General features: G+C 44.6%; 1 protein-coding gene across 1 annotated transcript in view; it reads left to right on the forward strand.

Moving 5' to 3' along the window:
- LOC130358828 (electroneutral sodium bicarbonate exchanger 1) overlaps positions 1-18,497 on the forward strand; it is a 223,036-nt gene that overhangs the window by 187,720 nt on the left and 16,819 nt on the right. Inside the window, exons 20-21 of the mRNA XM_056562680.1 lie at positions 4,080-4,148; positions 17,348-17,521. Of these exons, the coding sequence (XP_056418655.1) occupies positions 4,080-4,148; positions 17,348-17,521 (243 nt within the window). The remainder of the gene's footprint in view (positions 1-4,079; positions 4,149-17,347; positions 17,522-18,497) is intronic.

The raw sequence follows: 18,497 nt of genomic DNA on the forward strand, positions 1-18,497 counted from the left end.
TAAACTTACATGGAAAAGATACAAATCTTTCCATTACGTTTTTTTTTTTTCTGTGATGCTAAATACCGAGCTAAATACTGCCATGTGAAACCAGCTTTAGGGTACGTTCAGATGAGCGGATCCACAGCGTTTTTTACGCTGTGGATCTTCCACCAAAGGACCCCTACAGGTTGCCTTTAGATGCGCACTGCTGCGATGTGCGAGTCCCGCGCATGCGCGATGTACTCGCACACATCGCGTCCGCTCCCCCTGCTCCCTGAGCTAGGCCGAGAGCAGCCGCGATGTGCGAGTATAGTGTGCATGCGTGATGCAACTCGCACATCACAGTGTGTCTGCTCGTCAGCGCATACTGCCGCTCCGAGCAGGCACATCTAAAGGCACCCTGTAGAGGTCCTCCGGCAGCGGATCCGCAGCGTTAAATCTGCTGGTCAGAATGTGCCCTAAGGAATGAAAGTGAACTACACTTTGAAAAACACATGAAGTACTAAAGCTATACCGAAGGCATACCGATGCAGTATGGATAGAATACGGAACACACATGGATGCATCTGTATTTTAACCTCTCTTCATAAATCTTAATGGTTCATATTACATTCTGCTAAAAAAAAAAAAAGTGATGTGTGAAACCAGCCCTAGCACGTATGTATAGATGTTATTGCTGCTGCTCCAATTGGAATACCCCTTAAAAAATTAGACATATACCATATATACTCGAGTATAAGCCTAGTTTTTCAGCACGATATTTCGTGCTGAAAACTCCCCCCTCGGCTTATACTCGAGTGAACTCTCCGCCTGTCAATCCCTTCTCAGTGGTCTTCAACCTGCGGACCTCCAGATGTTGCAAAACTACAGCTCCCAGCATGCCCGGACAGCCATCGGCATGCTGGGAGTTGTAGTTTTGAAACATCTGGAGGTCCGCAGGTTGTAGACCATTTCGGCCTTCGTCATCATCCAGACCCCCCTTTAGTTTTCTACTCGCCTCCCCTCGGAGGGAAGGAAGGGTGAGCTGGTTTGTGACGTCCCTGCGCAATAACGTCCCGGGGCCGGCCCGGAGCGGAGAAGAGGGCATCCCGGTGAAGATGGACAGCCTGGAACGACTAACCCTCTCCACCGGACGGTCCCTGCAGCATAGATGGCCCGGAACAGCTCACCCTTCCTTCCCACTGAGGGGAGGTGAGTAGAAAACTAAAGGGGGGTCTGGATGATAATGAAGGCCGCAGTGGTCTTCAACCTGCGGACCTCCAGAGGTTTCAAAACTACAACTCCCAGCATGCCCGGACAGCCATCGGCTGTCCGGGCATGCTGGGAGTTGTAGTTTTCCAACATCTGGAGGTCCGCAGATGTTGACGACCACTGATGAAGGGATTAACAGGCGGTGATGATGTATTTCCCACCCTAGGCTTATAGTCGAGTCAATAACTTTTCCTGGGTTTTTGGGGTGAAATTAGGGGTCTCGGCTTATATTCGGGTCGGCTTATACTCGAGTATATACAGTAATTAAATAAGTAAACTACATAAAATGCCCTACAGTCAATTTACTAGTTAAAATATACATTGAATTTGGCATTATAATACTCCTCATTTTATGTTTTCTTTTGTATGGTAAATAACATTCGCTTGCATCACAACCCAGTTTAGTATCTAGTATTCACCTTAGCTGGCACCAGGTCTAAAGGAATTAAACTCAAACACAAACAATTAACATAGGCTTGTTGTGTGGACCTCTCCCTTATTGTCACTGACCTACATAGCCAGAGATGTGTTTGCACTATAAAGTCTCATGGAAGATATGTGTTGCATATGAACCCACTGTGTAAGATTAGTCGTAGAACCAGTCTAGTTAGCGTACCTTCCTACATGGAAAATCCACAGCAGATTATGTTTGTGTGAACATACCCTAATATCAGTAAAGTAGCAGTCAGAGACGCACATTTAAACAAGGTTCTTAAGTCTTTATTTTTAGTAACAAAACTAACTACACAAATTTGTCCAGCGTTAACTACACAAAATCTTTCCTATCTGTATAGGTGGCTTACTAGTCTCACCAGAGATTTTAAAGGGGTACTCTGCTGCTCAGCGTTTGGAACAAACTGTTCCGAACGCTGGAGCCGGCGCCGGGTGAGGTCATGGCCTCACCCCCTCATGATGTCACGCCCCATCCCCTCAATGCAAGTCTATGGGAGGGGGCGTGACGGCTGTCACGCCCCCTCCCATAGACTTGCATTGAGGGGGTGGGGCGTGATGTCATGAAAGGGCGGGGCCATGATGTCACGAGCTCCCGGCGCCAACTCCAGCGTTCGGAACAGTTTGCTCCAAACGCTGAGCAGCGGAATACCCCTTTAAATATTTCATAGATTTTCCATATCTCATACAGCTTTCCCTGGATGGGATATGCACTTCCTGAAACCTAGTGTCTATGTAATCAAGATACCTTGAAGAAATATAGTGATCCCCAAAAACTATTCCTTTCACTGTTTCATACTATATACAGTGATCCCTCAACTTACAATGGCCTCAACATACAATAGTTTCAACATACAATGGTCTTTTCTGGACCATCGTAAGTTGAAACCAGACTCAACATACAATGTACAGACCCCTGTATTACTGAAGCGTATGCACTGACTGGTGTCTGGTAGCGCCCTCTACAGTACAGGGAGGTATTACATGTTCTGTACACTTTACCTGTACCAGGGTTAGCTGCTCCTTTGGACACCAGGTGAGGGCGACTCCATTACTTTTTTAGGACATTGCCTGTACTATACAGGACCCTGAAGAAGCTCCTGTCTTCTACATAGACCAGTGTTTCCCAAGCAGGGTGGCCCCAGCTGTTGCAAAACTACAACTCCCAGCATGCCCGGACAGCCTTTGTCCAGGCATGCTGGGAGTTGTAGTTTTGCAACAGCTGGAGGCTCACTGCTTGAGAAACACTGACCTAGACAGTGATTTACAGCTCCCAGCAGATCTGTCTTACTTTATGTAAGGATTTGCTTTATCTATATTAGTTATCTACTTATTTTTATTTAATTCTCACTCTTTTCTATTTTTGGATGACATTTTGGTGCCTTTAGAATCAATTACCAGGTTTCCATAGAGTTATGGTCTCAACATACAATGGTTTCAACATACAATGGTCATCCCAGAACCAATTAATATTGTAACTTGAGGGACCACTGTACAGTACTTGTGAGTGTGTGTGTGATTTTTGTGTGGCTAACACAGGGTTATCATATGCTCATAAAACTGCCCATACACATGGTTTGACAGAAACGTCACCATTTCAAGGTGAACAGTTACAATCTAAGCATTTTATAGAAAACAGTACTGTGTGAATACAGTCTAATAGCTTGCAAAGAAAAAGAGATGTCCAGCGCACACACGTGTGAAAAGGAACTTCTTTTAATCGGTTGCCATAGGATACATCAGGCACTCAAGTAACGTGACGCGTTTCGGCCCGCAGGGCCTTAAGTCACGTTACTTGAATTGCGGGCCGAAACGTGTCACGTTACTTGAGTGCCTGATGTATCCTATGGCATCCGATTAAAATAAGTTCCTTTTTACACGTGTGTGCGCTGGACATCTCTCTTTCTTTGCATATATTTGGACTAGTCCTGGTCCTGTCCGTGCGCACAACCTCCTGGGGTGAGCTGGATCTACTTGGCTTTGCTTTAGTCTAATAGCTTGTTATAGGAAAATAGACACATATTTTTGATACTGTTTATACTACGGACTAATAAAATACTAATAAAAGTATGACAAGAAGACAGTCCATGCTCACATCATATTGAACACATGGACATAATGGAGGAAGGTGACTTGGCTCGGGACTCCCCATTATTTGCCATTGCAGATAGCCACTAAATAAGACTTGGCTCGGCTGTGTATTAGATGGTCACCCAGATATTTGTAATATTTGGCGGTAGCAGGGAAAATAAGTGGCCTGGTGGGCTGAACAGTTGTGTTTTTAGTCTTAATATCTGCTTATTGGAAATATCTAATAATCAAGCTATTATTTGTCAGTGGTTGGAAAGTATTACATAATGCATACTTTTTTTTATAATATGTCTCTTCTGTTTCAGTTCATACCGATGCCAGTACTCTATGGAGTATTCCTGTATATGGGGGTCTCTTCATTAAGAGGCATTCAGGTAAATATGCTCTATGTATACCTGGCTTTTTGAGTGTTTTCAGCAGATGTTCCAGGACACAGATTATACTAGCAAAAACTTTGTTTAACATTAGTGGTAGTACATAACTCTAACAGCGATTTTCCGAGTTCAGAAAATATTGTGCCAAGATGGTGGTGGTGGGGTTACACCATAAAATAATAAAACACCCATCACTGGCATGATAAATCTCTTGCATCTCCCCATCCTTCTTTGTTTCCTGTGCTACACCAGTACCTACCCCACTAGCCTCAGTAGTCACAAGGAAGTCGGACACAGAATCACTGCAGCACTTTAAACAGAGTGCAGGGGAGTACCAGAGCTACAATGCTAAAAAGGACGGGGGAATTATTAGATGAGTACGGTGTCCATTTTAGGACATTGTCAGTCGTCAGCCGTTCCTCCGTCCTCAGTCAGGCAAAACAGTGTACCGCCTCCTCCCTCGGACCAATCTCCATCAGGCGTCAGCCGCAACTCCCTCCTCCCTCCTTTGTCATCCTAAAGTCTCTCATCCAAAACGCTGTCATCCTAAAGTCTCTCATCCAAAACGCCGTCATCCCTCAAACGAAAAACCTTCCTGCCGTGTAGCAGAGCTGAGTCAGTGTCGGCTCTCTGCTATACGGGTTCTGTTGTACATGCTATTCAATGTCGGCTCTGCTATACAGTGCTGTGCAGCGTCTGCTCTGCTATGCGGCAGGAAGTTGCGTCTGAGGGAGAATCGTCTGAGGCATCACAGCGTTTTGGATGAGGGACTTTCGGATGAGGGAGTTGTGGCTGAAGGATGACAGCGATTGGTGAGAGGGAGGAGGTGGGAAGCCATTTCGCCTGACGGAGGATGGAGTAGCGGCTGCCGACTGACGGCGATTGGTCCGAGGGAGGAGGTGGGGCGCTGTTTTGCCTGACTGAGGATGGAGTTGCGGCTGACGACTGATGGCGATTGGTCCGAGGCAGGACGCTGTTTTTCCTGACGGGGAGGACGTAGTTGCGGCTGACTACTGGTGGCGATTGGTCCGAGGGAGGAGGTGGGGCGCTGTTTTGCCTGACTGAGGATGGAGTTGCGGCTGACGACTGATGGCGATTGGTCCGAGGCAGGACGCTGTTTTTCCTGACGGGGAGGACGTAGTTGCGGCTGACTACTGGTGGCGATTGGTCCGAGGGAGGAGGCGGGACGCTGTTTTGCTTGACGGAGGTACTGCTAATGACTGACGATGTCCTGAAATGGACACAGTAGATGAGTAATGGGTCTTTTTATGGCACCACAACCTTCCCCTCTTTTTTTCCTAATCTCTGAAAACCACTTTAAAAATATGGTAAATTAGATTAGAGGTCTTTTTTTTGTTAGTATCCTTTGCGGTCACAGCAGCAGGGACTCTATATAAAAAGGTCAGTAGACATTGGGGGAGATTTATCAAAACCTGTCCAGAGGAAAAGTTGCTGAGTTGCCCATAGCAACCAATCAGCTCGCTTCTTTCATTTTTAACAAGGCCTCTGCAAAATGAAAGAAGCGAGCTGATTGGTTGCTATGGGCAACTCAGCAACTTTTCCTCTGGACAGGTTTTGATAAATCTCCCCCATTGACTATTGATAAACTAAGCTTCCAGGATGTTAAATGGGCACTGTCTGATTCAAAAACTTTATATGTTGTACATCTTGGCAAAACATTAACCTTTCTAATATACTTCATAGGAATTTTTTTTCTTCCCTTTTATAGAAATCATGGCTTATAAAATAATGGCTTTGTCCAAGCTGAAGCACAGGCATGGGTGGGCTAGCACTCCTCTGTACTCTCTCCTGTCTGATAGTACTCCTCTGTGCTCTCTCCTGTCTGATAGCACTCCTCTGTGCTCTCTCCTGTCTGATAGTACTCCTCTGTGCTCTCTCCTGTCTGATAGTACTCCTCTGTGCTCTCTCCTGTCTGATAGCACTCCTCTGTGCTCTCTCCTGTCTGATAGCACTCCTCTGTGCTCTCTCCTGTCTGATAGCACTCCTCTGTGCTCTCTCCTGTCTGATAGTACTCCTCTGTGCTCTCTCCTGTCTGATAGCACTCCTCTGTGCTCTCTCCTGTCTGATAGTACTCCTCTGTGCTCTCTCCTGTCTGATAGTACTCCTCTGTGCTCTCTCCTGTCTGATAGCACTCCTCTGTGCTCTCTCCTGTCTGATAGCACTCCTCTTCGCTCTCCTGTCTGATAGTACTTCTCTGTGCTCTCTCCTGTCTGATAGTACTCCTCTGTGCTCTCTCCTGTCTGATAGCACTCCTCTGTGCTCTCTCCTGTCTGATAGCACTCCTCTGTGCTCTCTCCTGTCTGATAGTACTCCTCTGTGCTCTCTCCTGTCTGATAGTACTCCTCTGTGCTCTCTCCTGTCTGATAGTACTCCTCTGTACTCTCTCCTGTCTGATAGCACTCCTCTGTGCTCTCTCCTGTCTGATAGCACTACTCTATGCTCTCTCCTGTCTGATAGCACTCCTCTGTGCTCTCTCCTGTCTGATAGCACTCCTCTGTGCTCTCTCCTGTCTGATAGTACTCCTCTGTGCCCTCTCCTGTCTGAAAGTACTCCTCTGTGCTCTCAACTGTCTGATAGTACTCCTCTGTGCTCTCTCCTGTCTGATCCTCTTTGCTCTCCTGTCTGATAGCACTACTCTGTGCTCTCTCCTGTCTTCGCTCTCCTGTCTGATAGCACTCCTCTGTGCTCTCTCCTGTCTGATAGCACTCCTCTGTGCTCTTTCCTGTCTGATAGCACTCCTCTGTGCTCTCTCCTGTCTGATAGCACTCCTCTTCGCTCTCTCCTGTCTGATTGCACTCCTCTGTGCTCTCCCTGTCTGGTAGTACTCCTCTGTGCCCTCTCCTGTCTGAAAGTACTCCTCTGTGCTCTCTCCTGTCTGATAGTACTCCTCTGTGCTCTCTCCTGTATGATCCTCTTCGCTCTCCTGTCTGATAGCACTCCTCTGTGCTCTCTCCTGTCTTCGCTCTCCTGTCTGATAGCACTACTCTGTGCTCTCTCCTGTCTGATAGCACTCATATGTGCTCTCTCCTGTCTGATAGGACTCCTCTGTGCTCTCTCCTGTCTGATAGGACTCCTCTGTGCTCTCTCCTGTCTGATAGGACTCCTCTGTGCTCTCTCCTGTCTGATAGCACTCCTCTGTGCTCTCTCCTGTCTGATAGCACTCCTCTGTGCTCTCTACTGTCTGATAGCACTCCGCTGTGCTCTCTCCTGTCTGATAGTACTCCTCTGTGCACTCTCCCGTCTGACAGCACTCCTCTGTGCTCTTGATAGTACTCCTCTGTGCTCTCTCCTGTCTGATAGTACTCCTCTGTACTCTCTCCTGTCTGATAGCACTCCTCTTCACTCTCTCCTGTCTGATAGCACTCCTCTGTGCTCTCCCTGTCTGATAGTACTCCTCTGTGCTCTCTCCTGTCTGATAGCACTGCTCTTTGCTCTCTCCTGTCTGATAGCACTCCTCTTCGCTCTCCTGTCTGATAGTACTCCTCTGTGCTCTCTCCTGTCTGATAGCACTCCTCTGTGCTCTCTCCTGTCTGATAGCACTTCTTGGTGCTCTTTCCTGTCTGATAGGACTCCTCTTCGCTCTCTCCTGTCTGATAGCACTCCTCTGTGCTCTCTCCTGTCTGATAGCACTCCTGTGCTCTCTCCTGTCTGATAGGACTCCTCTGTGCTCTCTCCTGTCTGATAGCACTCCTCTGTGCTCTCTCCTGTCTGATAGCACTCCTCTGTGCTCTCTCCTGTCTGATAGTATTCCTCTGTGCTCTCTCCTGTGTGATAGCACTCCTCTGTGCTCTCTCCTGACTGATAGTACTCCTCTTTGCTCTCTCCTGTCTGATAGCACTTCTCGGTGCTCTCTCCTGTCTGATAGAACTCCTCTTCGCTCTCTCCTGTCTGTTAGCACTCCTCTGTGCTCTCTCCTGTCTGATAGCACTCCTCTGTGCTCTCTCCTGTCTGATAGTACTCCTCTGTGCTCTCTCCTGTCTGATAGTATTCCTCTGTGCTCTCTCCGGTCTGATAGCACTTCTCTGTGCTCTCTCCTGACTGATAGTACTCCTCTTTGCTCTCTCCTGTCTGATAGGACTCCTCTGTGCTCTCTCCTGTCTGATAGCACTCATCTGTGCTCTCTCCTGTCTGATAGCACTCCTCTGTGCTCTCTCCTGTCTGATAGTACTCCTCTGTGCTCTCTCTTGTCTGATAGCACTCCTCTGTGCTCTCTCCTGTCTGATAGCACTCCTCTGTGCTCTCTCCTGTCTGCTAGCACTCCTCTGTGCTCTCTCCTGTCCTATCAGACAGTACTAGCCCACCCTCACTTACTGGACTTTGTCCATGCCTGTGCTTCAACTTGGACAAAGCCATAATTTTATAAGTCATGATTTCTATAAAAAGGAAATAAAATTTTCTTAGGAAGTATATTGGAATGCTTAAATGGGCACTATAATTAAAACTTAATATAAAAATTATAATGAAAAATTTTTGCTATTGTACTCCTTATGTTAAATAAAAAATCTTTCTTATGTACTTTGATAGATAAAAAAAAAAGTTTTCTATGTTTTATTTGTGTTTAAAATAAATTACAAATCGCTCTACCTAGCACCATATTCCCGGCAACTAGCCGAGTTTTCACGCTTCATACCTCCGCAGCAATCTATCTCTGAGGAAGGTCAGACATCAGGATCAAAACATCAGCTATTGTATATAAGATTGCAAATAAAAAATCGTTCACATCATTTATTTGAGTGCCAAGTTTTCTTCTTCAATTTAAAATAAGCTGCAACTAGGTGTCTCCCTACTTGTCAAGAGCACATTTCCTCCCATCTCTTGCACAGACTTTGGACTCCTGCTGGCCTGGCAGAGGTCCAAAATCAGGAAATGCAGTCTGGAGTGCTGAGGGTGTGTGTGCAGGCTTATCCAAACATAGCTCATCGCACACTGAACTGCTCTGAGCTGTGTGTAGCAGAGTGAGGAAGTTCTCCCCTATGTGGCCTCAGATGATGTCACGACTGCTGGGGAACGCCCCTTCCCAGTCTGTGAATCGGATGCAGACTGAACAGAAAATAAGGAGCAATATCAAGGTAGAAAACTAAAAAATAATAAAAATAAAGGCAGGGGGTTGTTTATCATGATGAGGGCAGTGAACTGGGAGGTCTATAAAATTTAACAAGATCATGACAAGCACTCTTTAATGTTTTGCCAAGATGTACAACATATAAAAAGTTGCCCTTTTAAAGTGAAAGGACTATGGTCCATGTGTTTCAATGTTTCACTTGGTCTTAAAGGGGTACTCCAGTGCTAAGGCATCTTATCCCCGTGACAAAAATAAATGGCAGCTTTAAACCAAAAGTTTTTTTTGAAAGGCATAACACAAAACTGTAGATTGAATTATAAATGTAACTGAATTGTATAGAACTGTAATACAACGCCCATAAAAGTCTATGGATTTCTCATGGAATTCTACTATGTGAATGAAGCCTGAAGGAAAATTTTGGCATGCTCCACTAGATGTCTTATTACAGTATCACAATACAGGGCCAACACATTAAGTTTTTATGGCCGCATAGAGTTGCAAGGGGCACATGGCTTATATCATGCGCATCATGACTTATAGCGGTATATTTGTATAGGGCTTTTAAGTCTACGCTTTCCTCAAACAAACAACATTTTTTTAATATTAAATAGTTCTATCAGTAGAGAGAACCACTTAGGCTGTGTTCACACGACGGAATGTCCATGCGGAATTCCGTCAGAATGTTCACACAGTGGAATTTCCAAAGCAGATGTTTTTGGTGCAGAAATACCGATTCCGGCATCTATTCTTTTTTGCGGATTTATCTCGGAAATGCATTACCATCTATTAGACGGAACATTTCTGAACGCCCGCCTGTCCTAGCGCCCGCCGGATCATTTAAATGTGCTAACTTTATGACACGTGAACATGGCCTTAGGCTTACAATAGAGAGATCCACTTTAAGTATAATTTATCTGAGATTACTTATGTGGAAAATTGTCGTTTTCAATGTCTGAGGGTGGGCATCATGGTCTCACATAAATATGCAAGAACCATATCCTACAAAGCTTCATGAAGAAGCATAGTTCAACAGAGGGTACGCTGTGAATCTCTTTATAGGGTATCAGTTTTAATAATAAACCCAGCTGGCATTTCTGCCAGCTTTCTGTAATGTGCTTCATCCTGCTGTGCCCTGCCAGGCTGCGTGCCAGCACACATACATTAGTACAATACACAGAACGTCAGGTAACGAGGCAGCGCGTTCTGTCTACTGGAGGAGAGACAGATTATGTCTACTGTAGCTCAGGAAGATTGGCACACTATTATTCTCTTGTGGCTAAATGCTCCCAGTGTGCCCCCATAATTGCTCCTAGGAAATCTCTGGTAAGATACTTTATATTCTACCTATCTGTGGCAGATGCTTAGTACCTCTATAGCTGCCAGGGTAACCAGTGTTGAGTGGCATGTAACAATCACAGCCCCGGGCAGCTGATTGCGGTGGGTTCACGATTAGGTGACATTATTTATATGATGTATAGTGCAGTGTTTCCCAGCCAGGGTGCCTCCAGCTGTAGCAAAACGACAACTCCCAGCATGCCCAGACAGCCAAAGGCTGTCTGGGCATGCTGGGAGTTGTCGTTTTGCTACAGCTGGTGGCACCCTGGTTGGAAAACACTGGTATATTATAATAAAGTTCTTATATATGGTAAAATCATCTTCTTCACCATGCCCAGGAGACGTTATTGCCGGCAGTAATGGTAAAGATTAGGGATCGACCGATATCGAGTTTTTATTAGGGCCGATACGGATAATCTGTGACCTTTCAGGCCAATAGGCGATAATTTATACTGATATTCCGGTATAAGTTATCGGCTATTTCCACCCCCCACCCCCCAGAAGCCGCTGCAGATCAATGATTTAAAGCGGGTGCTTTAAATCAATGAACTGCAGCAGCTTTTGCAGGGCCAGAGACCTTCGCTGCCGCCCGCTTCTCTCCCCCTGCCTGCCCTCTGGCCAGAGTCCGCCGCCGCCCGCTTCTCTCCCACTGCCTGTCCTGGGGTAGTCCAACCTCCCCCTGCCAGTCCTAGTCCAACCACCGCCGCCGCTGCCCCATTGCTTCCCCCATCCCCGGTTTAATAATTACCTGTTCCTGGGGTCCACGCTACTTCTGGCTCCGGCGGCATCCTGAGCTGTCACTGTGCGCACTGACGGTGGCGTCGCATTGAGGACGTCAGTCATCGCTGTGCAGCACTCAAGACGTCGCAGAAGCTAGAAGTAGCGCGGGCCCCGGGAACAGGTAATTATAAAACCGGGGATGGTGGAGGCAATGCGGCGGAGGTGTTCTCAGGGAGGGGAGGCAGGGCATTATCGGCATATCGGCAATGTAATTGCCGATACCGATAATGTCCAAAATCGTGAATATCGGCCGATAATATTGGCCAAACCGATAATCGGTTGATCCTTAGGAAAGATATGAACTTTGAAAGGTTTCCCATGCCGGCCTGTAAAGAACCATCCTCCTCTAGTGCCATCTTCTCTCAGACATACATTGGTTTCTTTTGTATTTGGGGATCTTTTATTTATGTATTGTGTAAGAATAAATTGAGCATTTTGTATTAGTGTATTAATTTATGTATTGTAGACAAGAGGAGGTGTGAAAGTAACCATGGCAACCCTAATGATAACATCCATTGTTTACTTTGAAGGATGCACAGAGAGAACTGTAAACAAATGCGTATAGGGAATGTGTCATCGGAAAATCACCTGTTGTTTAAATCAAGTTCTAATGTTTAGCATATTTTTTTTATATATTTTTTATTTTACTGTCTATATTATAAAATAATCCTGAAATTTTGCAGTTTTTAGTTCGGTTTTTAGGTGTAAAAATAAGCTGAAACTTTCTGTTTTGTACGGATCACTTTTCAGCAGTTTGCTTATCACAGGCAGGAATACAGTAAAAGGTGGTAGCAGTATGTAGATAAGATGAGATCAGGACATTCACAATAGGTGATGGTCATAGCTCCCCTCCTCCCCCTCCCGGTACATTGACCTCTACACAAGTCACAGAGCATGCCTAGGAAACCCTTTTATTATAATGAATAGGGTTTTCTCCAGACTATTGTGCCTTTGTCTATGGGGCTTGCTATAAAGCAGATGGCTGCCCCATTATAATGTAGTAAAAACAGAATAAGGGTGAATGCACACCACGTTTTTGCTATACAGTTCCCGTATACGGTTTCAAGTAAAAAAAAAAGTACAGAACCGTATAGAAAACCGTATGCATTGACTTAACATTGTAAACCGTATGTCAAATGCATCATCCGGTTTAGTCCATTTTGCGTCTTTTACCCTTACCCAAAACCGTAGTCTACCACGTTTTTTTGGTCCGAGTGAAAAACCGTATTAAACTGTATATGTTTTTTTTTTACATGGGTGTCAATGGGAATTGTACAGAACCGTATGTGCGTACGGTTCCATACAGTTTTCACCATACGGTTTTTGACTTTGCACAGCTTTTTTCTTGGAATTTCAATCAAACAAGTGAAACTTTATTCAAAATGGAGTGTATACATTTTTTTCTTAAAAAACTGATGCAACCAGACATAATTTTTCAAACCGTATACGGGTTGAAATTTGTACACACGTTTTGATACAGTTTAGTCAGGTTTTGAGGAATCCCTTTTTCATCCAAAACCTGATACGGGAACTGTATTGCAAAATCGTGGTGTGAATGCACCCTAAGAAAAATTACAATCAGAAAATAGAAAAAAGATGCCTTATTATTATTTTTTTATTTTTTATTTGGATACATGGATACATAGCTCTTTATAATACATTAGAGAAAAGTAGAGATTAGAAAAAAATAACATCTTTCAGTATCTGGCTCTACTCAGTAAAATCTAGGTGATGCATTAACATTATTAAAAGCTTTGCTGTCCATAGCAACCAATTACAGTGCAGCTTTAATTTCTCCACAAAAGTTTAAGAAATGAAAGATGAGCTCTGATTGGTTGCTATGGTATGGTTGCTATGTGTTTTTTTTTTGTTCTAATGCAAGCTTATATACAGTATGTATATATATAATATACAGTACAGACCAAAAGTTTGGACACACCTCATTCAGAGTTTTCTTTATTTTCATGACTATGAAAATTTTAGATTCACACTGAAGGCATCAAAACTATGAATTAACACATGTGGAATTATAGACATAACAAAAAAAAGTGTGAAAATATGTAATATTCTAGGTTCTAGCCACCTTATGCTTTGATTACTGCTTTGCACACTCATTCTCTTGATGAGCTTCAAGAGGTAGTCACCTGAAATGGTCTTCCAACAGTCTTGAGTTCCCAGAGATGCTTAGCACTTGTTGGCCCTTTTTGCCTTCGCTCTGCGGTCCAGCTCACCCCAAACCATCTTGATGGGGGTTCAGGTCTGGTGACTGTGGAGGCCAGGTCATCTGGTGTAGCACCCCATCACTTTCCTTCTTGGTCAAATAGCCCTTACACAGCCTGGAGGTGTGTTTGGGGTCATTGTCCTGTTGAAAAATAAATGATGGTCCAACTAAATGCAAACCGGATGGAATAGCGTTCCGCTGCAAGATGATGTGGTAGCCATGCTGGTTCAGTATGCCTTCAATTTTTAATAAATCCCCAACAGTGTCACCAGCAAAGCACCCCCACACCATCACACCTCCTCCTCCACACCAGCACACCTGTGAAGTGAAAACCATTTCAGGTGACTACCCCTTGAAGCTCAACAAGAGAATGCCAAGAGTGTGCAAAGCAGTAATCAAAGCAAAAGGTGGCTACTTTGAAGAACCTAGAATAGGACATATTTTCAGTTGTTTCACACTTTTTTGTTATGTATATAATTCCACATGTGTTAATGCATAGTTTTAATGCCTTCAATGTGAATCTACAATTTTCATAGTCATGATAATAAAGAAAACTCTGAATGAGAAGGTGTGCAACCATTTCAGATGTCAATGTTCAAAATGCATGTATGTTGCATGTTTATACAATAGCGAACTCTCCATTGCGTAAACATGCGACATACATACATTTTGGACTACTGCTGACAGGCACCATAAAATGACTAAAGTATGGTGCAAAAAGTAACCAAACCAGACACTGCATAGAGGATAGAGATGAGTGAATTTACAGTAAATTCGATTCGTCACAAACTCCTCGACTCGGCAGTTGATGACTTATCCTGCATAAATGAGTTCAGCTTTCAGGTGCTCCGGTGGGCTGGAAAAGGTGGATACAGTCCTAGGAGACTCTTTCCTAGGACTGTATCCACCTTTTCCAGCCCACGGGAGCACCTGAAAGCTGAACTAATTTATGCAGGATAAGTTATCAACTGCCGAGCCGAGAAGTTCCTGACGAATCGAATTTACTGTAAATTCGCTCATCTCTAATAGAGGAGACAACAGCAATACAGTATATAAACACACCCAAATAAAAGAAGGATCCAGTATAAATCAATCTATATGTATATAAAACACAATTGGCCTCATTTACAAAGCCTTTTGTAGGGTGATTGTGTCGCATGTATTGTGTGCCAGAATTGGTGACAAAATATAGAAAAAGCCCTACTAATTCTCTACTTTACTTAGAAAACCCAAAAAAGGGGCGTGATTGCCAGGCAAAAGGGGCATGTCCCCCACATTTCCGAAAATTTTTTTGTTTGTTTTTTGCTCAAGGCTTAAATCACCAGACACTATACACTCACATTGTCTTCATCACAGCTCAGCCCCACCTTAGGCCCCTTTCACACTAGAAAATTACTCAGTTTTAAAGATCCGTACGAAGTTCCGTCTGAAAATCAGCTGTAAAACGGCAGTTACAAAATCCTATACGGACGTTAGAAAATCCCATTATAGTCAATGGGATTTTTCTAATGGCCGTTATTTTGTGAGGGAAGATAGTAAGGGGAGAAATAGCCAGGTTTCTTTAGTGTAGTGGTTATCATGTTTGCCTCACACGCGAAAGGTCCCTGGTTCGAAACTGGGCTGAAACAGGGAGTTTGAGACATAGAATCTAGAGAAAAGTAAGAGTTTCAAATCTCACACAGCCCCCCTTATGTTGTAGACCGGGTTCACATGAGCATAATAAGGGTACATTCCCACACGGCGTATTTGCTGCGTATTTTATTTTCTGTGTTGAAGTCAATGGGTAGGAAAATACGCAGCACCAAATACGCAGCAAATACGCAGCAAAATACGCCATGTGGGAATGCACCCTTATGGTGCATTTATGCGATCCTATTTGGTTAAAAATCCCGTCTCAACTACAGAAGTAAAAGAAGAAGCACTCCATAGGGTAATACTGATAATACCCGTGTGAGAGAAGGAATAATGACTGCTCACCCTGGGTGGTTGTATAGAATCATACACAACAATGATGAAAGCACAATAGATAACAGGTCGTCTACTGCCCTCCGATGAAAAATATCAGGTGAATAAAACAAACTGACTTCAATGAAGAAAAACAGCTCACACAGTGCTGACCGACCAGGACACGTTAAGGAAGATAAAAGTGGACTTTAATGACCAGGATGCAATGTGTTTCGCTGCGCATGCGCAGCGAAACGCATTGCATCCTGGTCATTAAAGGGGTACTCCCATGGAAAACTTTTTTTTTTAATCAACTGGTGCCAGAAAATTAAACAGATTTGTAAATTACTTCTATTAAAAAATCTTAATCCTTCCAGTACTTTTTAGGGGCTGTATACTACAGAGGAAATGCTTTACTTTTTAGACTTCTCTGATGTCATGACCACAGTGCTCTCTGCTGACCTCTGCTTTACATTTTAGGAACTGTCCAGAGAATGACAAAATCCCCATAGCAAATAGATGCTGCTCTGGACAGTTCCTAAAATGGACAGCAGAGGTCAGCAGAGAGCACTGTGGTCGTGACATCAGAGAAATCTAAAAAGTAAAGCATTTCCTCTGTAGTATACAGCCCCTAAAAAATACTGGAAGGATTAAGATTGTTTAATAGAAGTAATTTACAAATCTGTTTGTTTAACTTTCTGGCACCAGTTGATTTAAAAAAAAAAAGTTTTCCACGTGAGTACCCCTTTAAAGTACACTTTTATCCTCCTTACCGTGTCCTGGTCGTTCAGCGCCGTGTGAACCGGTTTTCTTCATTGAAGCCAGTTTGTTTTATTCGTCTCAACTACAGGGCTAATATCATGAACTGAGAGCATCATAAAAACAGAGAATGTGTCAGCAGATTAAAGGGGTACTCCGCCCCTAGACATTTTATCCCCTATCCAAAGGATAGGGGATAAGATGTCAGATCGCCGCGGTCCTGCTGCTGGGGAGCCCCGGGAACCCCGCTGCGGCACCGCGCTATCATTACAGCACAGAGCGAGTTCGCTCTGTACGTAATGACGGGGGCGATACAGGGGCCGGAGCATCGTTACGTCACGGCTCCGCCCCTCGTGACATCACGGCCCGTCCCCTTAATGCAAGTCTATGGGAGGGGGCGTGACGACCGCCACGCCCCCTCCCATAGACTTGTATTGAAAGGGGTGGGCCGTGATGTCACGAGGGGCGGAGCCGTGACGTAACGATGCTCCGGCCCCTGTATCGCCCCCGTCATTACGTACAGAGCGAACTCGCTCTGTGCTGTAATGATAGCGCGGTGCCGCAGCGGGGTTCCCGGGGCTCCCCAGCAGCAGGACCGCGGCGATCTGACATCTTATCCCCTATCCTTTGGATAGGGGATAAGATGTCTAGGGGCGGAGTACCCCTTTAAAACCATTCGGCCCATCTAGTCTGCCCAATAGATCACTATCATGGTGTCAGTTCAGGTCTTTAGGTCGACGGTCAGGCAGGGACTTGTGGCCATTATAGGGATGCAGAAATATGTCCATATTATGCTTGTATGAATCCAGCCATACACTCGTAGAAAATATAATTGGTAAAAACAGATACATCGCAATCATTTAGATTTCTAAAACATTTAATCCCAATGATCAAAGCTAATATATGCATTGGCGCAGCTGCTGAATCCAAGGAAAATATGTTTATTCTCTATGTGTATTATGTTATACAGTGTTTACACCAGACTGATATACAATTAGCATAATCTAAAACCAAATGAAGCTAATTTGTCTCTTTAAAGAACGGTTCATGTTTGAGTTTTCTGTTTTCTATTTGCAGTTCTTCGACCGTCTCCTTCTGTTTGCAATGCCGGCCAAACATCAACCTGACTTCATCTACCTGCGGCATGTTCCTCTGCGCAAAGTCCATCTTTTCACTATAATTCAGCTCACTTGTCTGGTTCTCCTTTGGGTTATTAAGGCATCTCCAGCTGCAATTGTGTTCCCTATGATGGTAAAATATTTATCGATATTCTGGTATTCTCGTCAGAGAATTTATCTGCTTGCAACTGTTTTCCTTTTTTTAAATCTGAGTCTTAGAACATAGGTAAAATGTCACCCATCCATACCTCTGCATCACCGTAAGATAGCCCAAATGTACATATGGCCCTGAGAAATGGCACGGTTCCAAATTCTGGTGCCACATCATCTGCACACAATACCTACTGTCTGGCTCATACATATGAAGGTACTCGGGTAGCTTCAGTTTTCACTGGAGTTTCTCTGACTACTGTTTTAGAGGGAAGTCAGTATTTCATTCTAACTACAGAGTTTTAGAAATTGATTGGGATTTATTTCAAAGCCAGAAGGAAAGAGGATCAATCTGAAGACTTGCACTCAGGATTTGTTGCCCCTATCCTTTCCAAAGGATAGGGGAGAAGATGTCTGATCGCGGGGGTCACGCTGCTGGGGACCCCCGCGATCTCGAATGTGGCACCCTAGCCATCCGGTACTCAGAGCAAACTTCGTTCGGTGCTGGATGACTGGCGATGCTGGGCAGAGGCTCATGACGTCATGGCCGCGTCCTGCTCGTGATGCCGAAGATGACTGACGTCATGACCCCTCCCGTAGACTTGCATTGAGGGGGCGTGGCCTTGACGTCACGAGCATCAAGCGATCCAGCGCTGCGCCCGACGCGCTAAACAAACGCTGGGTGCAGCAGTGAGAGATCGCGGGGGTCCCCAGCAGCGGGACTCCTGCGATCAGACATCTTATACCCTATACTTAAGATGTCTAGGGGCAGTGTACCCCTTTAAGAGGGTTAGAGTTCTTCTTGAGGATCCTCTTTACACTTTCCCTAGAAAGAGAAGCATCATTTTTATTTGTGAGTCTCTCCTATTGAGAACCTCATAACCACTATGCTCGGAAAATGTTACATATATTTAGTTAATGCGCACAAAATATGACACTCCCTCTTAATAGGTGCCCAA

This window comes from Hyla sarda, chromosome 2 (genome assembly GCF_029499605.1).
Source record: "Hyla sarda isolate aHylSar1 chromosome 2, aHylSar1.hap1, whole genome shotgun sequence".
Taxonomy (NCBI): Eukaryota; Metazoa; Chordata; class Amphibia; order Anura; family Hylidae; genus Hyla; species Hyla sarda.